This window comes from Tupaia chinensis, unplaced genomic scaffold, assembly GCF_000334495.1.
Source record: "Tupaia chinensis unplaced genomic scaffold, TupChi_1.0 Scaffold000144_1, whole genome shotgun sequence".
Taxonomy (NCBI): Eukaryota; Metazoa; Chordata; class Mammalia; order Scandentia; family Tupaiidae; genus Tupaia; species Tupaia belangeri.
In genome coordinates, this window is record NW_006159614.1 from 2,196,891 (window position 1) to 2,221,634 (window position 24,744).

At 44.3% G+C, this 24,744-nt stretch overlaps 1 protein-coding gene across 1 annotated transcript in view; it reads left to right on the forward strand.

The window, feature by feature from the left end:
• The window catches only part of UNC5D (unc-5 netrin receptor D), a 274,310-nt gene that overhangs the window by 201,248 nt on the left and 48,318 nt on the right, over positions 1-24,744 (forward strand). Inside the window, exon 15 of the mRNA XM_027770563.1 lies at positions 3,419-3,503. Coding sequence (XP_027626364.1) covers positions 3,419-3,503 — 85 coding nt within the window. The remainder of the gene's footprint in view (positions 1-3,418; positions 3,504-24,744) is intronic.

Genomic DNA, 24,744 nt, shown 5'->3' on the forward strand with positions numbered 1-24,744 from the left:
AGGTTTTTGCTACAGGGGACGTGTGCTCACCAGACAGTCAGAGAGAGACAGAGAGACAGAAAGCGAGAAATCACCCCCCGGGGGATGGCCACACTGCAATCCCTTCTCTTTCATTCTCTTCTTGGGATCTTGGGCACGCATGCACACATGCCCAGCGTGAGTTTTTTTAAGCCACCAGGTCCAGGACGTGAACTGCGGTCGACTAGATGGGAGTCCAGCGACATAGCCATCATGCTAACTGCTGGGTCCCCGGATGCCGTTCTTCATGGTGTACTTTATAGAGAGGAGGGTCTATGAGCCAACCATAGTTTTCCTACCCATAAAAATCCATGAGTTAGAGAAGTATGGGTCAGATTAACATAAATAAAAGATGAAATGCATGCCCTCACAAAGAAAATAGGATATACACATCAGAAACACATAGAGTTGTACATCGAATTATTGCACATTTACCTTATCTCCTCTAACTCATGCTTGGCACTTAGAAGTCTCTCAGTAGTCATTGAGTAGATTGGTTATTAGCTACTGGTTGAGTAGATTGGCCAAGATGCCTTCTGTGTATATGTACATACACATACATGGAAGATATGCCTAAACCAGCCCAGTTTTTTGGGCATATTTATTTAATGTTCACTAAAGAGAGTGAGGAGATGAATTCACAATGGACTAGAGACTTGTTTTCCTCTGATTTGAGGAGCATTCATGTTGAAAATAAAGTTTCAATGAGTCCTGAGTAGCTCCTCCATGATAGAAGAGATTTCAAAACTTGTGACAAGGAGCATGGGGCAAAATTGGAGCTATTCACTGGCAAAAGGTTTGAGAAAATGTGAGTGTGAGGAATCGAAATGTATGCTCTGTTATTTGTAGGACATGAATGCAAAATATGCCTTAGGGAGTCAAAGTGTGAAGAACATGAGGCACAGACATTAGATTGTCCTAATGCTGTCTATCCCTGACTGTCTTATGGTACCTGGAAATGATTCTCGAAAAGACTGGAGTGGTCTCTATACTCTAGAAATCATTAATTATGCAAAATATGAAACAGGAAGCTCAGACAGGTGGTTCTGTTGTCATATCAAATAAAAGGCTGTCAGGGTAGCAGGTGGAGTTTGAGGAGAGTATATTTTTCTTTAATCAGAGATAACTGGTAAGTGACATATTGAAAATAGATACTTCCTTAGGGGACTGTTGGCATAAAGTCTTCCCCTGTGCCTCCCACTTTTCATAACTGAGAACTCACCCCACACCCCATGACCTTGGCCTTTATATTGGACTGCCTTTAGTCTCTACATACAGCTTGTGTGTATGTTTAAAGGCTAGTAATACAATTTCTGATTGAAGAAGAGAGAAAATAGCTGAAAGCGCTAATACTCTGTAGATTCCAGCTGAATCTAGGAGTTGTACAAGCAATATTTCAATCTAAATACAAGGGATTATGCTGGCATGAAAGGAATGAAAGGGATCTGCAGACAGCCTTCGCTCCTGTTCCTCACACACTTCTTCTTGGTGACCTGTAGGACATAACATTGCACAGAGTATTATTATTATCATTATTATTTTAGATTTTTGACATAGGGTTTATGAGCTTGCCACAGAGAGACAGAGCGAGAGAACATGAGAAATCATTCCCTCGGGCAGATGGCCATGTTGCAGTCCCTTCTCCTCCTGGGATACTGCACACACATGCACATGCACCCTGTGTGACTTTCAAGACACCTAGTCCAGGACTCAAACCACTGTTGGTCATATGGGTGCCTTAACTACCATGCTGCCTCCTGGCTTTGTTACCCAAAACTTTAAGTGGTCCTCATTCATTCATTCACTTATTCATGCATTTGCGGTACGTCTGTTGAGTTCTTACTCTGTTACCAGGGGTTGAGCTAGCACTATTAATGTAGCATGTATCAGTGGTTGATGATGGTGTCTGCTTTTCCACACCCAGGAGTAAGGACTGCATGTTTCTGTGGTCAGAATGGCCAAGAGGGCCTCAAACTACGAGAAAGCAAAATCTCAAGGGCATGCATTCAGGTTGACATTCCAAACACATGGACTCCCATGTTGGACAACTTCTGTTCAGCAGCAAGAAAGGATATGCGATGGAGGTCACTTCATGTGGCAACTGCATTTAAGGAAGAATTGAAAATGGAAGGAGGAGCCTAACTGGAGGTTCCTAAGTATGGCAATTATGGTTCTCTTACTATTGACATTAAGGTCCAAAATGTAAATAGATCTCCTTGCTGAGAAGCTGTAAGCAAGATTTAAATGTGCTTCAGTCCTAGTGCTAGTGAAAGATACTGATGATAACTAGACTGTTACTGAAGAATGCTTTTAAAAGTGAATCACAAATAACTTGTTTCGCAACGAGCCTTGAATTTCTAGACTCTGTAGCTGCTGACAGACCCATAGAAGGGTATCAGTAAAGCCTGCCATCTCTAGATTTGAATTAGCATCAGCACTCTGAAAGCTTTCTGAGTGATAACATTAGCTCTAATGTGAGGTAGAAAAGGGAGAGCTATGTTATTCAAAGAATAGGAGGAGGCCCTGAGATTGTATTTAGTACAGGTATCGCTGTCGCTCTGTTTCTTTTGTGTAACAAGAAGCTACAAGGAGGAGACTCTCTGCCCTCTTCAGACCTTCCTCTGTTGGCCAAAGTGAAAGATTTCTCCATAGTGTTCATGAGGCAGAAGGACATTTTGAAGGCAGTGGGTGTGGTCTCCTGGACCTCCCTTCTCTGCATTAGATAATTTTCTAAATTAGCTGCTGAGTTTTGTCACTTTGTCCTTGACATGAACATGATTAAGTTATACTTGGTTCTAGCTTCCATTTGCAAATTCAAGGCTATGTTGGCTACACAATAACCTATGACTTTCCTACACTGATCAGGTACTTTTAATTTCTGTCACTTTCTGGACAAATACAGTGCTCCACTGAGCACCACTCAACATACTTCCAGATGCACAATTTCTAACAATTCATACCTGTTTCTACCGAAGTATTAGAGCTCTGTCATCCCAGCAACCTTTTCAGGCAAATCAAAGGATAGAGAAAAGATAGGGAAATGTATTTTTAAATTGTGGAGCAGATTTACTGACACATTGATAAACTCTTCTCAGATATTTTTGATAAGTGCCTTATTTTAGGTCATCCAGTCTTCTAAGAGGATTAAACAATGCAGGGAAATCTTTGACAAAACTAATTTGTGTATTCAGTGGAAGAGAGTGCCCTTCCTTAGGTCACCATTACAGTGCTTTCTACCGGATTGTGATATGTGGGCTCCTTAGACTTTCTGAGGATTGGCATTTCACAAATTACCATGAGGAGGCCCTTTTGGGGAGCCTCTGTAATGTGTGCAAGTGAGGTCTTCATTGCAAGATCATTGGGAAATCTGTGAGTAACCTGTTGGCCTTTTCTCTTTTAGGGGTGAGTTTACTCATACCACATGGAGCCATCCCAGAGGAGAATTCATGGGAGATTTATATGTCCATCAACCAAGGTGAACCCAGGTGAGACAGGAGCACCTTCAGTAGGGATGGGGCTCCTGCAGAAAGCCCCACGTTACCACGACAATGAGGCAAGGAGGCGTGTGGGTGAGAGTGAGCTGCTTGGTTTTGATGGGGAAATCCTCTTGCAATACTATTGGCTGGAATAGAAACAGCAGGTCATAGCAGAGCCTCTCTATAAATGTGGACCTTGTCACATGGTCTTCCTCTCAGAAGAAAACAAAAATATTTCTGGAGGCATCTTTTTGGTTCTAGGCAAATATATCCCATGGTGGACCATGACCTTTTGAAGGTCAGCAGAAGACCTCCTGTATATGGGCTGAGAGACAATTTCTTAGATAGTTTTCCTCAATGTCAAGGGAAAAAAAATGGTCTAAATGTCTCTAGCTTTCAGGTCTGAAAAATTTCAGCAGCATTAAATTCAATTACATGAACAAATACAAATCTTGTCACATACTCTTTTAATGAAAGTGGTTGGTTATTTTCTTAGTGCAACTATAATATTTGTGGCAAGGCTGCCTTCCTCCACACAAGATAAACCTAACTCCTCTTTAGAAAGCAATTTCTCTCCTAAGCTGGATATATACCTCTGGCATTTTTAGTCATAACATCTTGGTTATTTTAGAATAGATTTTCTGTTGTTAGCAAAGAACACATGAAAGAAAAACACTGGAAGAAAAATCAGTCAGAGAAACAGATGGTTTACACAGATTTTCATAGCTGGTTTCATAAAAGGATTTGTTGGTGCCCAGTGATTTTAACCCTCTCCCGCGCGGAGCTCAGGAGTAAGGAGGGAGAAATGGAAGGAGTGTTGCTGGCGCTGCTCTCAGAGCCTGGTGTGGACCGAACCATGTTGGGCTTGCATGGGACTTCCTCAGTCCTGTAGCAGTAGGAGCTTCGCTGTATACCCGAAAAGAGGCTGGGGTCTAAATAGCACCAGTAGGAACATGGAGGAAATGGAGGTTCAGAGAGGTCTGAAGTTCACCAAAACTCCTACATGGAGCAGATAAGCAGACCTAAAAATGAAGTTTCCTTTCTTATCTAGTTGGTTGATTTGCTTTAAAACCATACCTGTTTGAGGTCAATTACACACATGCTTTTATACACATCATGCTGCCAAAACCACGCAGAGGTAGAACCCAGTCAACCCCCCTCCTCCACACCCCTTTGTCATCGGAGCCAATCCCGGGGGTCTGTGCTCAGCTCCTCCCTTGCAGTCCTCTCCCCAGTGTCTTCCACCTCATTACACAGTAATGCACGCAGGGCTATTTCACATTTTCCAGGGCGCCAATTTGCCATTTCCCTCAATCCCTGTTTCTTACTAGAAGCTGCCACTTCTTAAGGTCAGAGCTAGAACGTGACAAAGGCATTAAGCATACAAGGGCTTAAATAAAATGGCTCAAATATATTGGAAATGAATTACCACTTGGATATCCTGCACTTTTAAAATAAGAGGGAGAACATCTAAGAAGTTTCTAGACCTCGAAAACTTCAAAAGACAGGTTGGCCTTAGGCAACCTTCAGTTTTGTAAATCAGACCCAGGTCGCTCCCCCAGCACACCATCTGCTTTGTCACGCTCTGTTAACCAGCTCGGTCCCTCCATCTCCGTCTAAGGTGTGACTTCACTGTTGCTGTTCAGGAAGGGAGGTAGAAAAAGAACAGCTGATACAAGACTTAGATCTGTGAGTTGTGCATTTTCTATCCATTAAACTGTTAAGACAACAAAATCATAGGCAGTCCATGCTCTTCTTGGGGTCGTTCAGACTTCCCCGATGTTATCTCCTAAGAAATGATCAGCCTCTGAGCTCCAGGCCTTTTACTTCCAGGGCAGTCTTCATGTCTTTGTGAGAGGCTCCAGACTACTCACCAAAGTACTGAAAATAGCAAATGCCTGTTTGCTACCTTTTTTTTTTTTTGGCAGGGGAGGGGGAGAGGTTTTTGCTATAGGGTGTGTGCGCTTGCCAGAAAGACAGAGGCGGAGAGAGAGAAAGCAAGAAATCATCCCCCAGAGGGGATGGCCACACCACAATCCCTTCTCCTTCATTCTCTCAGGATCTTGGGCTAACACACATGTGTCCAGTGTGAGTTTAAGCCACTGGGTCCAGGACTCAAACCATGGTCGACCATGTGGGAGTCCAGCGACATAGCCGTTATGCCAGCTGCTGGTCCCTGTTTGCTGCCTTTGTAATGCTGCATGAATCTTTCCCTTCCTGCCAGCAGACTGCTTGCATCTGAGTTCTTCAGCTTTTAGCCTCGTGATTAATCAGGAAAAGGCCCATGTCCCCTTTTCTGAGCAATGTCACCTGAAACCCATGTGCATGTGCGGCACGTCCTTCATCTTGAACTTGAGCTGAGAACAAGGCCTGTCTCCCTCGGCGTGTGGAGCTGGGATGCACTGCCCAGCACCTTTCCCTGCTGCTGCTGCTGGGGCCGCCACAGTTTTCTGCCTTTAGTTCATAGGTGTGAGAACGCCACTTAATGGTCCTCTGTCACTGCCACACAAACCCCACAGAGGGTCTCCACCAATATCCTCACGCGGTATTTAAATAAGGTTGAAGGGGCCAGCAGGTGGTGTGGTGGTTAAAGCACTGGGCTCCCACGCGGCTGACCACAATTCGAAGCCCAGTCCTGGCAGCTTGCTTTCTCGCTTTCTTTCTCTCTGTCTCTCTCTGGTGAGTGAATGCATCCTATAGCAAATAAATAGTAAATAAAATTTAAATTTAAAAAATTCTTTAAATAAGGTCTATTCCCTTTCCTAGTCAATTATACTGTTTTGTTACCCCTTTCTGAATTATCTCCCCTGTGTAGCAGAGTGACAACTTAGCAGAACTAGGATTGATATTAATATCATTTACTCAAATTCTGTATTCCAAATTCTGTATTTCAAGGACATGTTTTGTGGAATGAACCAAAGGCATAAAACAGCCCCTATAATCAAGTACTCTCAGAGGTTATACTTAGTGTTTGGATGAGTTTTAGGTGAAGTTGCCCATTGTCTGTTTTCATCTTCCACACCAGTAAGGACAAATCACTGTCCTTCTTCCACATCTCGGCTCTCCCTACTTTTCCAGACTTGAACATTCATCTTTTTAAACCTTTTATAATTTCTTCTTTACACTTAATTGTTGTACATCATTGTGGTATACAATGTGTTTTGTTTTAAAGCATTTATATCATAATGACAATCGAGTCAAGGATGTGACCATATTCATCATCTTCAACAAGACATTGTATTATGTTGTGTACCTTCAAATTTTACTCTACTAGGTTGATTTTTTTGAGATATGTATATATGATTGATAATGTCCTTTTTTGTATTGCTATTGTGGTATGCCATTCTATAACCTATTTACATTTTCGTGTCTGTTAAATGCTCTTTCCTGAGCTCCTCTCTCACCTCCCATTCCTTGTCTCTGGTATCTGCAGTAGTCCTACCCTTGTGTCTTTGAATCTTTCAATTTCTACTTAGAACACAGACATTTAGTATGTATTGACCAGAGATATACCATGTGTGTCTTTCTTTTTTGAAAGAGATATTTTTACTGTTCAGTGTGTGCACTCACAAGAGAAAGCAAGAAATCAACCCCTAGGAGTGATGGCCATGCTGCAATCCCATCTCCTCCATTCCCCTCTCAAGGTTTTGGGCATGCATGCACACATGCCCACCATGAGTTTCAAGCCTCTGGGCCCAGAACTGAAAGCGTGGTCAACTATGTGCCTTAACCTTCGCACTACCTGCTAGCCCATTTCTTTCATAGTCTGGCCTATTTTGCTTAGCATTAAATCTCCTAAATTCATGCAGTTCATATCTAATGACAGGATCTCACTGTTCTTTATGGCTGAGTAGTATTCCTTTGTGTATATGTGCCACATTTACTCAATCCAGTCATCAGTCATTGGGTGCTTCGATTGATTCAGTGTCTTAGCTATAAACAGCCATCGTAACAAGTCTTTTCCAAATTCCTCCAGCCGTCTGGACCTTCAGTTAGTTCTGTGTTAGGAAATTGTCTCTGTTGACTTTTTGTACAAATGTGTGGATTCAGTGGTTTGCCAGAAGGGGACTTCACATCCCTGAAAAAGTAATAATTTCTCTTTTGGTACAATTTACAAAGTACTCTCAACAGACATACTCATTTAACCCCCATGGTAATGTCTTGATAAAAAGGATTTTGTACCAATTTTAGAAACAAAAAATAAAGCTCTAAGAAGCTAAGCTGCTTTCCCAGGAGTTGTTACTCAAGGGCCTGAGCAGAGATTTGAACTCAGGATATCTGGCTCCAGTTTTGGTGCTTACGGATTAAGGGAGTGTGCCTCTCCTTGGTGTAGACTGTAAGGAAACTGCCTTCTGACATGGCATTCCAAATCTTGACCTTTGTGAAAATGTATCCTCTGGAGTAGCTCTGCAAGACAGGATCAAACCGAGCCTGGAAGTCATGGGTGTGGATGGCTGTTGATACATTACAGAGCTGAGAGAAGAAATGCTGACTATGAGTTTCCCTTCAAGGCTGAATCTTATTGTGCACCATGATAGGAAACTTTCAGGCTCAGCATCTAAAAGTGTGTGTATGCAGGCAGCAGAGGTTGTCGTCCATACTACCTTAGGTAAGTGCATGGAACTCTCTGAGCCTCTGTATCCTCATCTGGAAAACAATAGCAGGTGCCTACCATATAGAGACATGGGATTGCAAGAGACCTAGCAAAATAGAGATAGAACCATCTAAAAGGTGATAAACTCAAAAAAGAAAACCTAATAGATACATTAATGCATTGATAGAGCATTTTAATCAAGTCAACCATGTAAATAATAATAATAACAATAATAATAATAATACAGGTTTAGTATCCTTTATCCAAAATACTTGGAACTAGAAATGTTTTATATTTTTTGGAGTCTGGAATATTAACACGTATGTAATGAGATATCTTGGGGATGAGGCCCAAGTCTGAACACAAGGTTAGGATGTGTCTTATATACTCCTTATACACACAACCTACAGTAGTTTTGTACAATATTTTCATGTTGTAGCATTGTGATTACAACCCACCATGTAAGTCAGATGTGGAAATTTCCACTTATGGCATCATGACAGTGAGTGGAAATTTTTTGGGTTTTGGATCATTTCAGTCAGATTAGGGATGCTTAGCCTGTATCATCCTAACTTATAAATTCGAAAATTAAGACCAACAAAAAGTGCATAGGTTGCGGCAGGACTAGTCACCACTGTCAGATTTTTGTGACCAATGTATCCTTTATAGACTACGTCATATTCTCATGTCTCTGTGTCTCATAACAAGACAGAGGCAAGGTGTACGCTCAGTCAGGGACAGAGGGGCCCAGACTTGGAAAGGTGACTGCAATGTCATCCGGTGTGATTGCTGCTGTAGTGGAGGACTTCACTGGAAGCAGAGGGGAAGTAGAGCAGGCCCTTATCCATTCCAGAGAGAGACCCCAAGAGGGGCCGGAGGGGAGAGAGGCTTCCTGGAGCTGTCACATGAGCTGAGTCTTAGAGGACATGTGGGAATTAGCCTGATGAAGTCAGGCTTAAGGGCTAGAAGTCCTGACATCCGCGCTCAGGCTCCAGTTTCCCAGGGCTACATCAAGGGTGTGCTGGGGGATCCTTACGAGTGGCTACGCCCAGAGATTTCCAGGTTCCAGTCATTCCAGTGCCAGATTGTTGCCTAAGAGATGAGCTCCCAGCCCTGCCCCTGGCCTCGCCACAGACGGGACAAGGTTGGATTCCATGACTGCCTCTCCCGTAACAGAGGGCGCTTGGTGACATCACAGGGACTCAGGTGGCCTCCTAGAAAAGCAGCAGCATAAAGTGGGGACAGCCAGAAGAATGTGCTGGTGCGAAGCTCTTGGCGTTCTCCTGGACTGAGGGTCTGTGAGCGCTGGCTCAGGGCCCTTCTCCCGAACGTCCCTGCGAGGAAAGGACATGAGCATTTATCATGCTTCCTGTTTTCTTCTCCCGAACGTCCCTGCGAGGAAAGGACATCAGCATTGATCATGTCATAGGGCACATGTGATCCCCAGAGAAAGACAGAGACAGAGAGAGAGGGAAGGTGAGAAATCACTCCCAAGGGGAGATGGCCCTGCTGCAATCCCATCTTCTTGACAGAGAGAGGGAAGGTGAGAAATCACTCCCGAGGGGAGATGGCCCTGCTGTAATCCCATCTTCTCCATCATCCTCCTCTCAGGATTTGGGCACACATACACATGCACCTGGAATGGTGTTCAGGCCGCCAGGTCCAGGACTCAAATCACGGTTGACCGTGTCGGAACTCAACACCTTAACCCCTATGCCACAGGCTGGTCCACTTTTTCTTTTTTAATCAACAATTTGTACTAAGCTGACAGTGGCTACAATGTGGCTTTTCAGCACATGGAAGCAGCATGTGATGATTAAATCAGGGTAACGGGTCCACCCGTATCTCAGCCATTTGAAACAGGAAACATAGGAGGTGGTTGTTAGTCACATCCTCCCACAGGGGTCGTTCTTTGTGTGTGTGTTTTCTTTGAATCCACTAAGATTGGAAGGCATCAAAACAGGGCTTATTCTTAAAAAGTTTAGCAGCCTGATTTATTCCCTAAACTTGAATTTGAAAGATTTAGGGGCGCTCTCTCTCTCTCTCTCTCTCTCTCTCTCTCTCTCTGTCTCTTTTTTTCCTTTGGCATTTCCTTAGGAATTTTTATAGGAAAAATTTTATCCTCTTCACTTTAATCAGGTTTTGATCATTTTTGATAAAATTAAGGTATTCAAACAAGGGGATTAAATACCAACGATCATTTTTCAGAGATTCTTATCATAGCTATCATGATAAGAAAATGATGCGGAGGAAGCACAGCCATGCAGTCCTCTCCCGCCTAGCCCCTTGGCAGCCTCCCCTCCCCATAGTTGCAGAGAAGGAACTGGACTCGAAGGTTGTGATACAGAGCTTTCTTCTAAGAAGCAATAAAATGAAAGCAAAGGCAAACACTGATTCCTTTTCAATTACACCATCATGTGTATATTTCTATCCAAATGTTTAGGCTAGAATCAGAAATGTTGTCAGTCATCTTACTGAAGAATTTACAGGACACATACTTTAGAATTTGGGCTCAGCCCAGATGGGATCGTTCACCTACTTTTTACTTCTGGTTTTTCTAGCTCTCAGGTGGTATGGTCTCCCCAGTGGATACATTGAGGATAAAGATGATGATGACGTGAAACATCAATTTTTAGGGTGTTTTAATGGTACTATGATTTTAATAGCAAAGCATGATTTAAAGCCAAATGCTACATTAGGAAATAAAGAAAGTAACTCTGGGAAATGGAGGAAAGAGGGTAGACTTTCTTCCCGAGTAATGGACTCACAGACACTACAGTGCAGCTGCTCCTGTGGAATATCACCCTGTGATTCTCATACCACAGCAGCAAGAACACTCAAAGCTCTGAACACACCTGTACACACCTCTGTACGTGTCACATGTAACCGAGGAGGTATACACTCAGACACGGGAGGGCTGCATTTCTAGAAGAGTAAGGAGAAAACATATATATGTTCATCTTTTATCAATGAGATTAAAAGACTGGCCATTCTGTGAATAAAATGAGTTTTTATGATATAAATTTGCTTGCAGTAAATTATTCTTTATGTCAAAGCAGACATGGGGATCTGTTCTAAACCTTCCTTTCCAAGAAAAAAGGAAAATGCATACACTTTTCCTGGGGCCCCTGAGCCTGAGCTTCTCAGAAGGGAAGGTGCCTCTACCAGTCAGGCTGTCCCAGTTAGCACAGGGTCTCGGGCAAAGCTGGGCCTCTTGAGTTCTAAATAAGAGCACCTGCCTTTGACCGCACCTTGGCCGCAGGGGGCTGCCCGGACATTGCTACAGGGAGAAACTTGGCCACCCTGACTGGCTGGTTTGCCTTTCTAGGCTGAGAGGCTCGGAGGAGCTTCCCAAGTAGGTTCTATCTCAATGAATTCTCCAGGCTCAGGCAAAAACCACTACACGTTCTCATTGCAAAAAGATGTGGACTTCTCCAACAGTGTTCATGATTGATATGAGGAGCTCAGTTCAATCCATAGCTGTGTCAGTGCCGAGAGACTCAGTACTGCAGTCCAGGAAGAATGTGGCTGTATGTGGGAGGAGAAGGCTGGTGGAATCTGTACCACGGTGGGGTTTAGGACTCAGTGGACTTTTTCTGTGTTCCTAGAATTGACAAAGCTCAGAACTGATCAGGAAAAAATAATCAAATACCCTAATTTCAGAAATTTGCCAACTGACACTCCGAGGCTAGTTCTCCATTTCCCTCAGAACCCGTGAGGAGCACCATTTCCCCAGCATGGACACTGCCAGCTGACCCCCACTCACACACCATGCCCGCTCCCTCCCTAGTGGTGTAAGAGTGGGACCTGAAGAGGGAAAAAGAGAAGGCCCATCTGGGAGGAGAGCAGATATAACATATGTCTTCCTCTTGACATCTCCAGAGCCAAACAGAGTCGCCCCAAGGGAATTACTCATAAAATGCAGGTCATCTGTAGCAAGCAGGCACTGGTACCTGGTTTTCTCCTTGCTTACCCATTTGCTGATGTGTGGCCAGAGAATGGAAGGGGTGGGGTGAGAAGAGCAGATGTGGTGACAGAGCCAGAGAGAGTGGCGAAGCACACGTCCATAATTTGCAGACTTATGTTCCCAAAAGTGGAGAATCTTCTCATGCTTGTCAAGAGTTGTGGGCTGGAGAGGTGTGTGAGGTGGAGGGCCGCAGGTCTTCCATAGGCCATGCTGTGCGAGGCAGAGGACTTAGACAGCAGGTATGGGATGCGCCAGCCAGAGAGACAGCAGACAGATGGGATGCAACTCACGAGGGGCCACGGATGCTTAAGGGCAGCATGGGCACTCAGCCACCTGCACCACTGCAAGGGGGACTTCTGGAGTCCCCACCTGTCCATTCTCAGTCCATTGAGGGCCAGTTTGTCCTTAGCAACTTCAAGACAAAAGGCATCACTTTGCCACAGGCAATTAAGTAAGGAGGTGTGTGTCTTCCTTCTCTTTCTTCTCTGCCACATTTCCATAGGGATAAACTCAAGGAACAAGAGATACATGAGGAAGTGGACAACATCCCTCTGCACTCCAGACCACACTGCATCTAGGGGTGTGTGTGTGTGTGTGTGTGTGTGTGCACTCATGTCCACATGTGTGCAATCTGCATGTATGTGGATGTGCTGTAACATGCCCTCTGTGAGTACTGGGGGGGGCAGGGAGGGAATTTTGAATCAGATGTAATATTAAAGTTTTAAACAAAAATAAGTTTTAAATTTCAAACTAAACTACTTTAATAATTAGATATTACTGGAAAATTATTAAAATTGAAATGAAACATCTTCAAGGCACCCTGCCACCACCGAGGGCTCAGTTGAGCATAGTTGTTAATGATTGCCAGGTAAACCAAAACCATTAAAATGCTGTAGTAGGGGACCAGCAGTTAGTGTAATGGCTATGTCGCTGGGCTCCCACGTAGTCGACCGCGGTTCACATCCCGGACCCAGTGGCTTAAAACTCATGCCATGCGTGTGTGCGGGCGTGCCCAAGATCCCAAGAGGAGAATGGAGGAGAAGGGTTTGCGGCATGGCCATCCCCCCTGGGGGGGTGATTTCTCGCTTTCTGTCTCTCTGTCTCTCTCTCTGTCTGGTGAGTGCACGCGCCCTATAGCGAAAACCTCTCCAAAAAAACCAGTGCTGTAGTAGATTAAGTCCCTTGAGCAAACCTGGTTTCTTCAATGCGTGATGACTGTAGTGCTGCATGTGGGTGATGAAGACATGGGAGCAGAGAAACGAGTCCTGCCTACAGGCCCGGCGAAGGTCTCAGTAGGTGACAACACTCACAAACTGCAGAACTTAGTATGACGGAAGAGAGGCGAGGATGGGACAAGGGACTAGGACTGGGTCATAGCATCCTGTTTGCTCCCTGGGGGAACTGGAATTAATCCATGAATAGGGACAGATGAGGCTGCAGACTTAGGAGAACTGGTCTTCTGTACATTTTAGATATGTTATCCACCGCACCTCAAACCTTCATCACGCAGGCTTCCTCCTTGAGAGAACCTGCCTCATCTTGCTTGACACGGTTGTAAATGGTGTTTCTGTGCTCCCTCAGAAGAATCTTAGTTTGGACAAGAAAGCATAGTCACTCTGTTTTTGAGTGTCCTTGTCTCTTGTTATGAAAGTTATAAATCCATTCTCTAATCCCCACATTGCTGTCAATGAGGAGTGCTGGGAGTGACTTGGGGAGGAACTTGGCATGATCTGGTGTGTGTGTGTGTGTGTGTGTGTGTGTGTGTGTGTGTGTGTTAATGTGAAGTGAGGGAGATGAAGGAGTCGAAGATAAGTCCCAGAATCCTGCCTTGAGAATTGATGATTAATTAGTAGAGGGAGGCTTGCCAGCTGAAGGCCACTTGAGACTTTGTGATAATAGTTGTTACGGGAGCAATTTTGGATTTCTTTCCAGGGAATAAACACAGTTCTTTGACTTACAAAAAAAAAGAAAGAAAAAGAAAGGGAGAAAAAGAAAAGAAAGGAAAGGAATAGAATAAAAATAAAAAATAAATAAAAGGGGAGAAAACCCAATATGTATAACCAAGCATGAAAAGGGACATGGCTGAATCAGTTTCCACATTCAGCTGCTGGTTGGAGCCGGCGAGACAGTCCTACTTCTAGGAGCACGTCGTGATGCTGGGTGTAGATTGTGCTTACCTGTTTGGCTCAAAGTGAAATATTCCACCTTCCTTTGTTTTCTTTGTCTTGCTAAGAATCTACACGGATCCTGGAGCTCACCAGAGTGAAGTGATAATGTGATAAGCTTGTCAGGAGAATAGTGTAGACGCAAGCACTGGCATTGCACGAGAAAGAAGGAATCAGAGGAATCACTGACAATGTGAGGGCACGGTAGATTGTGAACAGAGGAGTTCCAGAGGCTAGAGTTCCAGTCCCCCTTGCAGCAGCTTGTGTCATTCTTTCACTATACTTCAGTTTTATCATCTGTAAATGTTATGTATTATGAATTGTGTTTGGGGATTGTGGTTAGGATGACAAAATGGAGGTCCACTGTACATTATAAGATACCATTTAAATGCTATATGTTGACATCACTTTTTTATCTACCCTTAATTTTTTTTCTAACTACATAGGTAACAGAAGTTCTCGGCAGTAAATGGAAGTTACTTTAGCTCTGTCCCAGTGAGGTAGGGTTTTTTCCTGCTACCACATTCCTTAGATCCAGAGGAAAGGGAATTGAATTATAGCAAACTTACTAATGGTTCACTGTATATCCGGGAGCCTGGGGAACACACACAGGACTTCCTGTGTCAGTTCCTTGAGGCTACCTCTACTCACAATTTCTGCCTGTACTTTGTTCTGTAAAGGGACGTATGTGGGTCCCAGTAGCAGAGTCCAGGTGGGCCAGTGTTGAGGTCAGGAGAGCCATGGCCAGTCAAGCAGAGCAAGTAGTTCTGACCTTAGAACAAGCTTCATTCCTGTCCACTCTGCAGGCCATCCTTGTTGGACAATGATGAATGGAATGACCATCACTGTTTCTGTCTGATGGTCAGTCACAGATTTGAATCCAGTTTGTTGCTTTGAGTTTTTCATTGGAAGAACCCAATTGATGCATTCACATTTAGCAGGCATGGGAGAAGCTGAGGAGAGGTGCCTCCTACCTTACCAAAAATAAACAAATATGAGGGGTTTCTCCCAGTGGTGGAAATAAAATTTCTTTTTTTTCTTTTAAGAGATTTTTGGTACAAGGAGCTTGTGCTCCCCCGAGAGACAGAGATAAGAGAGACAGCAAGAAATCACCCCCTGGGGGTTATGGCTATGTTGCAATCCCTTCTCCTCCATTCTCCTCTCAAGATTTTGGGCATGCATGCACATGTGCCCAGTGTGAGTTCAAAGCCACCAGGTCCGGGTCTCAAATTGTGGCTGGCCACGTGGGCATCCAGTGATATCACCATTATGCCATCTGCTGATCCCAAGGAGTACAATTTCTGCCATCAAGAAAATTCATAATTTTGTCAGGCTATCAGTGCCATGCAATATAATAAAAGGGGCATTTATCAGAAGGCTCCCTAATGGCCTGGAGGGTTAATGTGCCTTTACCTGAAGATTGTACTCTTATCCCTGGTAGCATGGTAATTTCTTCCCAAAGTCATTTAGGTTACAATGTAGTCATTGTCCTCCCAAAGAGTGAGGAGAGTAAAGGTAAACAGGAAAATATGGAGAAGAAAAGTGAATTACTACATTGTCATTTGTTAATAGATTTTTGCCATAGGACATGTGAGCTCACTGGAAAGAGACAGAGAGAGATGGTGAGAGAGAAAGAGAGAAATCACCCCCCAGAGAGGTTGACTACACCAAAGTCCCTTCTCCTTCATTCTCTTTCTGGGATCTTGGGCATGCATGCTCACATGTCCAGTTTGAGTTTCAAGCTACCGGGTCCAGGACTCGAACTGCAGTCAGTCATATGGGAGTCCAGCAACATTAACAACTACAATATCTGCTGGTCCCATTACATTGTTATTTTAAGATATGTCTTTTTTTATTTTTAGTTTGGGAAGGAGAATTTCCCCACCCCATGCTCTTCACCTTCCCTTCCACCTCACAGCCCTTGGTTCATAAACACCCATCAGTACGAATTGCCATCTCTTAATCAGAATGCGATGGAAACCCACGTGGGCTCACAATGTGACGTGATTAGAGCAGCCCAGAAGAGTCTTTAATTAGAGATGCCATTGACAAGTTAACAATGGTTTGAGAATGCTGTTAATGGAGCTGAATGGAAGGTGCACCTTAATTCAATAAGGAGAAAGTCACCGGCCCATGAGTTTGATTGCACATTGTAAAGGAGCACCACGTACTGTAATTATTTTTATTTGTATGTGCCATCTCTTTTATTGCCTGTGCTGGAAGTAGAAATAACCTGTCCTATTAAGATATTTAATATAGATCACCCTTTCCATTTCACTTAGTTACGGTCTAATAAAAATGCCAGCAGAAGACACCAGCCCACACTGAATCGGCCTCCAAGTTTTCTAGGGTGAGTCACACAGCCCTTGGAAAACCTGGACTACCTACCTCCTAACTCTCTCAGTTATAGTCTTTAAGATAAACCTAGGACTCCTTGACTTTATATGCAGAGATGGAGTTGGAAATTAGGGTGGGCATTCCAGAAGTAAAGGTGAAAAGACGCAGATGGTGTGAGTCTGAGGGACAATGGTGGGTCAGGAGGTGGCTTCAGAGTGTTTTAAGGCATGAGCAGCCTGGTGGAGGCAAATGAAGTGGTCCCCAAAGACTACAATACTTGAAGCTCTGGACTCTGGGAATACATTACTTTCCACAGCAAATAGGACTTTGAAGATGGAATTGAGATAGAAGAACTTGAGAAAGAGAGGGTGGCCTGGCTTCTCAAGGTGGACCCAATATAATGGTCACCATGAGAGCAAGACGGGAGTTTGTGAGTCAGACAGACGCGAAGAGGTCCTTCTGCTGACTGGAAGAGGGAGGAAGTGGCCTGGAGCCCAGAAATGTAGGCAGCTATTAGAAACTGAAAATGACCAAGAAATGGATTCTCCCCTCAAGGCTTCTGAAGGAATATACCCCTGCAGCAGCTTCATTTCATCTCAGTAACTTCTATGACGTCAGGATGGGAGCCTCATAAACTTGTAAGTGTGGTAGGGCGGTCCCGGGAACTAGTCCAGCCCAGGTTTGACCTTGTTTTAGGAAAGCTTCCTCCAGGGCCAATGAACGCTGAACTCTATGCCAGCGTTTCACCTTCAAACTCTCAGTGTGGAGAACATGTCCCAGGGGACACATCCCTTGTTCTTCCCACCACCCACGCCTTGCCCTGACACACAGACCCCTCCACCACTCACAGGGCGGGAGAGTCCAGCCCAGCTCTGCCCCAGAGTTGAGGTGACTTCAGCCCCATCTCTTTGCACCCATGTATCTGTACCGTGCAGGTGGGGGCCTGATTATTCCTCGATCCTTGACCATCCTAAAACAAAATGACCTCCTGAGGTAGGACCCTGACTCCCTCTAGGGGAGGCCATTTTTCCCCATTCAAATTGTAAATAAGTAAACATCGTAGCTATGAAAAATGTCACAGCAAAGTGGTGTGTGAATCTACTCTGCGCCCTCCCCCACCACCTTTCACTCTCAGGGAGCCTTCATTTTACTTCTAAAAACAAGCTTAATGCAGGCCTGACACTGCATGAAAGATGAGGCTTAAATTGTGTCTAGGAACTGCTGGTTTACACATGATTTGTGATTCTGTTAGTATATTAATTGGTAAACAGCCTATGAATGTGTGTGCAAACTAAAGCCGTTTAACATATGCAAACAGCTCCATCTCTCCACGCTGCTGCTCAAATTCAGATGCTCCTTGCGGGATATATGGTGCCCCTCCCACCTCAGCCTGCCTGTGCCGTCTTCCTTCCTCCGATTCCATTTCAGATAATACCGAGCGGGTGACCTGCATCTTTAAACCTTTTAATAGTAAAGCCAGGTGCTTCCGTCCTCAGCAAATTGTGCTGGCCGCTTGCTGTAATCCACTATTCTAACAGCCTCTGTCCCTGCCCCAACTAATGGTATATAATGGCTGGATGAGCTAGAACATCATTCCAAGTTACTGCCAGTCAGCCCCGGCTGATATCCTTCTCCCTAATATCCATGCTGCTTACAGCAGGGTGTGGGAGCCATCCCTGTGAAGTTCCATTTTCTTTCTGCTTGGTTTGTTTGCACTTTTTTTTTTTCTTTCAGTGCTCTCACAAGAGAGAAATGGGAAGTGGGAGGGTAAGAAATTATCGCTCCAGGGGGTTTGGCCATGCTGCAGTCTCTTCTCTTCGTGGGATTTTGGGCATGCATGCACACATGCCTGGCATGTTTTCCAAGTTGCTGGGTCTGGCACTAGAATCATACAGTCGACCATGTGGGATTCAGCTGCCTTAGCCATCACACCACTGGCTGGCCTGTGGTTACATTTTCCATCTTAGTAGTATCAGCCTTAATATTGAGCAAACTTGACCATCACCAGAATAGCCTTTGGAAAACCAAACCTGCCTTTGACAGAATACCAGCCCCCGGCACACAGGGTTCTGCTTTGGATATCTTCTTAGGAACTTCACTACTTTCCCCAAAGGTTACTGCCAGGGGCTCCTTGTATATAGCGAATGCAAGTGAAAAAAGATGAGTTTGTGTGCCCAACTCCAGAAATACCAAATCGAAATCTTCATTGCTGGTACCTAAGAATGAATTTTAAACAAGCTGTTCCAGAACTTCTGAACCTTATTACAGTTTTAGAAGCTCTCAAAGGCCAAAAAAAAAAAAGTCTATTCCAATAAATATTTTGTACAACTGTGATCTTTTCCTCTACGCTCCTCCTCATCCTCTACCCTCTGTTTCTAGAAGTCTATGTTCTTCAATCACACCTACCAGTTCCAGCATTAAAGTCCTCAGGACACTGAGTCACAGTGTTGAGGGTGACGGAAGAGAAATGCTGGATTTCCAGGGCTCTTCTCTCTAGGAGGTTCTGTGGTGCCATTTTCCTGAGCTAAGCGGAAATCTCTGCTCAGCACTGCAGAGTGAGACAGACATCTGACTCCAAGAGAGCAGCAGAAATAATAGACCCCAAAAGCATGGTTTTTATTCACAGCAATTACAGCAACCTAGGCCAAAGATTTGACGGTTTTAATGAGGACAGAGAGAGGATGATACTAGTTAAAACTATGTGACTTTGTGGGAAGAAAACCATAGGAGGCTGGAGCCACCTTGCTTTCCCAACTCTAATTTTAAAGACTAAGAACAGCTTCCATATCTATCTGTCTTTTATGTCTCTTCCATTACAATATGATTTAATTATATATTGACCCAGGGTCTGACATAGTAAAGCTGTATTCCCTGTCCTGCCTGGGCTCCTGAGTGATGCTCTAGGTAGAGGTGGCTGAACCTGCATTAATCTATACAACAGACCATTAGGAAGAAGGGAGGTATCGACAATTACTGAGCACAGCGTGGCGGCCACAACAATGAACTTGGAACTGGCTGTCTGATCAGTCAGGTGGACCATGGGTGCCAGAGGCATGTTGAGGGTACAGCCATACCTGGTCAGGAGTATTATGTGCAGAAGCAGAGTGTACAAGAGAGCCCCTCCTGATGGGCCACACTGAGCTGGCACCTCCTTGTATGATCCCTTCGACATGTCCTCCCGTTGGCGTTGCTGTGTGGGGTGCCACAGAATGTTAGTGCATGCTTGGTGCAGGGAGGACCATACCCCAGTGCTAGCCACCATGCCTCCATCACCCTCTGTCATCTCCGGCCCCACTAGTTTCCTTGTAAGAATTCTGGAAAACTTCTCCCTGGGTCTATACATTCACTAAAGAAAGTGTTTATTTTGGGACCAGCAGTTAGCATAATGGCTATGTCACTGGACTCCCATGTAGTCGACCGCAGTCCAGATCCCGGACCTGGTGGCTTAAACTCACGCCGGGAGCGTGTGCGTGTGTGCCTAAGATCCCAAGAGGAGAATGGAGGAGAAAGGACTGCGGCATGGCCATCCCCCTGGGGAGTGATTTCTCGCTTTCTGTCTCTCTGGCTGTCCCTCTCTGTCTGGCGAGCGCACGTGCCCTATAGCAAAAATCTCTCCAAAAAAAAAAGTGTTTTTATTTCATTTTATTTATTCTTATATTTTTAATTTGACAAGCAGTGGGGGGTGGGGTGGGGATGAGGAAGCAAGCCACCAGGTCTGGGACTCAAACCACGGTTGGCCATGTAGGAGTGCCTTAACCACCACACTATGTGCTGGCCCGAAAAGTGTTTCAGTTTGACATAATCTCAAATGTAAGGAAAAAATTCAAGGACGATATAAAGAATGTCCATCTACCCGACACTTGGGTTCACAAATGCCAGTCTTTTACTACATTTGTTGTATTCCTTTCTCTCTCTGTGTGTATACGGATTCACACAAATAAATTATGTGTGTGTGTGTGTGTGTGTGTGTGTGTGTATACACACATACACATATATTGGTGGGATTTAAACAATTCTTTTACTTTTTTCTCTCATGATGGGAGCGGGAGACCCAAGGTGGGGTCCCGCCGTGCCACAGTCCTGCCCGAAGCCTCCTCGCCAGGCAGAATCACAGGTGCTCACGGCATCTGCAGGTCACTGCGGGTCTGAAGGACCTGAACCCGGGCCTCCCGAGGGGCTCCAGCACTGTGTGGTGGCACCCTACTTTCTGCTCCATGCCAGAGGGGACCATTTATGATTTTGTTTTTCTTTAGAGAATTTTTTTGTGATAGGGCATGTGTGCTCACCAGCGAGACAGAGACTGAAAGTGAGTAACCACCGCTCGGGGGGATGGCCATGCTGCAATCCCCTCTCCTGCACCCTCCTCTCAGGATTTTGGGTGGGGAACTTGAACCATGGTCGTGAGAACCCCGGTGATGTAACCATTGTAGCATCTGCTAGTTCCTACTAGAGGCTTTTTAACCATTACACACGAGGTGTCTCCTTACCCTTGGACACCTCAGTTTCTATATTCTCAATGAGAAATGCCCTTATGTAATCACAGCACAGTTATCACACTCAGCAAAGTAATGCCAACAGAACCCCACGACCTGCTCTATAGATCTTTTCCCATTTCACCTGAGTAACTTCCGTTACAGCCAATGAAAATCCAGGCTCACTCATTCCATTCTGTCGGCTTGTGTTCCCGTCCTTTAAGGTAAACCAGTTCCTAGGTCCTTTCTCAGTGTTTCACGATGCTGACAGGGTGCAGGTCATTTCGTCACGTCCTTCCGTCTGAGACAGGCCGTCACTTGTGGTGGGAATGTCACAGAAGGCAGGCTGAGTGCCCACGATGGGGTATCCTGACAGGACGTGTGTCCTTCTGTCCCATCCCACATGGCAGTGCTCACTCTGACTACTTGTGTTCAGCGGTGTGTGCTCTGGGTCTCCACCGCGAAGTAATATTTTACCCTTCGTAATGGAGAAGCACCTAAGGGGAAGCACATGTAAGTAGTTGTTTATTACTCCTCAAACTCTCACCCAAGAGGTTAGCATCCATTCATGATTCTTGACTAAGTCAATGATTTATGTGGTTGATTGCTGAAGGATAGTTTTCTATATTTATTGGTTGGCTTTCTCTTTATTTACTTATTTTTCTTTTATTATTATTATCTTTTTTACCTCAATCACTATCTATCATTACAGCATACAAAATGAATTTCCCTGCATGGAAACACTATATATTAGTCCAAAGATACTACCAAACATGTTATCATCAACAGTTAATTTTCCATTTTTGTGTCCCTTAAGTGTTTTGTTTCTTTCTTTTCCCCCTTGATTCCCTCCCCCTCGCCTTCCCCCTTTCTCCCACCCTGTCTCTAGTATCCACATTTCTCCGTGCTTTTTCCTTCCAGTCTTTCAGTTCTTGCTATAGAGTGCATGCATGTGGTATATATTAAGTGGTTATTGATTGGTTGTCTACGGTATGGAAGAGTTTTCCCATTTCATTCATTCATTCGTGTCAGTGCATTTTGTGTGTTTTTATACTCTTCAGTAGGATATAGTTCTTTATTACCAATCTGACACTAAAAAATGCTCAAGGTTTGATTAGTGGAAACTCCTTCAAGAAACGGACACCTGCAGCTACTCTGTGCGCTGTAGGAGGGTTAGATGTAAGTCTCGATCTACTTACTCGCCATTCACGGAAATGCCTGACACAGCTCGCCTGCCCCTTTCAACAATCTTGTGCAAGCCAGCTCATTAATTGTGTACTGATACTGATACTGCGGGATTGTTTGTTTCTTTCTTTCTTTTTAGTGGATTTCATTCCAGGTCTTTTTTTTTTTTTTTTTTTACAAAAATGTTTGTCTAAATACCAGCTACATAATGAAAACAAAAAACAAACAAACAAACAAAAACCAAATACTGTTGAGTGCCCACGACTGGTAAGGATCAGTCCTGAGGCTATTCGAATGAACAAAGCAGAAAAAGAATTCCCTGTCCTCGTGGAACTTGCATTCTAGTGCATGGGGGACAAAGGGAAGAAATGAAAAAGTAAGCGCACAGCATAGTGCAAGGAGCCTTCACAAATTCATGGACGTGTGTTACAGAAAAGGTACGCATGGACTTCACAATCTTCTTGTACCAAAATAAACTGGACATTTCATTTTCCCACAAACTCTTTGAAGGTCCTTCATACCTTAGAAGGAACTGAATGTTGAAGAGAAAAAGAAAAGCAAAGATCAGCCTCAGGAAGGGAGTATTACGGTTAGAAAGGTGTCATCAGACAAAGCCTCTTTGGTAGGTGTCGTCTGAGGAAAGACCTGAAGGGCCTCTAGGGAGCCAAGCTGTGCGGATATCTGGAGGAAAACTCTTCCAGGAAGCACTCAGCACTCTGAGCAGCAGAAACAGTAGCTATTCCTGAAGATGGGATCGAGGTAACAAGGTGGCACTTTCAGTAGGATTACTCAGTTTTCTGAATTGACTAGGAGTTTGTTGAACCAAGCTGCCTTAAATCCCCATAGTGCACACCCCTACGGCATTGAGACATCTATAAAAGCATGTATTTATATGATGATGGCTTATCCAATAAATTTGTCATCTTGTAAAGGGGAATTCCTATACAAAGGACACAAGGCTCAGGTCCAGCAGATGGTATAATGTTTATGTCACTGGACCCCCATGTAGTTGACTGCAGTTCAAGTCCCGGACCTGGTAGCTTAAAACTCACTCTCGGCACTTGTATATGCATGCCCAAAATCTCAAGAGGAGAATGGAGGAAAAGGGAATGCACCATAGCCATCCCCCGGGCAGTGATTTCTCGCATTCTGTCTCTATGTCTCTGTTTCTCCAGTAAGCCGATGCACCCTATTAAAAAAAAAGACATGTGGCTCTTAAATTATCAATCTTTTTCTATTCATATACAGCATTTAAACTATACACATACACAAGGGGTCTCCAAGAGTTCATGAAAAATGCAGATTATGAAAAACAATGCATACATTTAAATTTTTTGCACTGACGTAAACTAAAACTTAAATTCTGTTTTCCAAGAACTTTTCTAAGTACCCTGTGTGTATGTGTATGTATAGACAGGTGGGTAGAGAACAATGAAAAAGGTGAGCAGTGGAAGTCCCATGCAAGAAGGCCGACTTACAGACCACACTAGGCTGTGTGCTAGACCACAGCGTCGGCATCGTGGTCCTGAAATCACTGCCATTACTAGTTCACAGTTGTTATTAGCTCACAGCAGTTCTAGAAAAATGAATCAGCCATTTTTTTTTTCCAACAGGAATGGGAATACTCCCTTGTCATGCTTTCTCTAAGGTGGAAACATTTAAATGCCATCTGTGCTTTGTTTATAAAGATACATTTTTGTCTGCACCCAAATCAGAGCTTCTCTTCCCAGTGTTCTGTCCTCACATGTCCTGAGTCTATATTTCTGATGACAACTGCTTGTCTCCACCCCTCCTTCCTTGGCATGCCACAAGAGCCAACCATTTGGCCTGAATCTGCCTGAATCATGAAGAAGGCAAGTGTAGTCTGGTCACAGAGAACATGGACAGTATTTCACTGCCATGGTTCCGATTGACTCGTCTGTGATCTTATGCTGTAACACCTGCCTCTACAGGTGTGTGAAGAGCTCTAATTAACATTTGTAAAACTCTCCGATTGCTACAGATAGAAGGTGGCAGGAAAGGGCAAATTATTATTAATCGTGAGGGAAAAATGGAGAGAGACCGTTGTTCCTTCACCAACGAGAGACCTGCACCCAGATACTACATGCGTGGTAGGAGGGTTAGATGTAAGTCTTGATTTACTTACTTTGCACTTATGGAAATGCCTGACGCCTACTTAATGCATAGCTCCTACTCCGTGTTGGCCTGATACTCACTATGTTCCACTGCGGGTTCCTAATGCTGTTTAAGTTATTACTGAAAGGCGTCTCGCTATTCACAATGAGTGTGAGAGTTCATCTAATTAGCTGATTTCAGTTCATTTGGCATTAAATAATTCCCCAAATTCCCATATGTTTGAACAATATGTTCAACAAGGGGGATGGTTCTCTGAAAGCAATTAAATCGTTCTTTCAGGAGAGCCTGTCATCGGTCACTCGTAAGCACCGGCTCCTCCTGTCCGTGGTGAGTCAGGCAACAATTACACAGACAGCTCTTACCCTCTCTGATGGCCACTGGCAGCCGTCCTCAT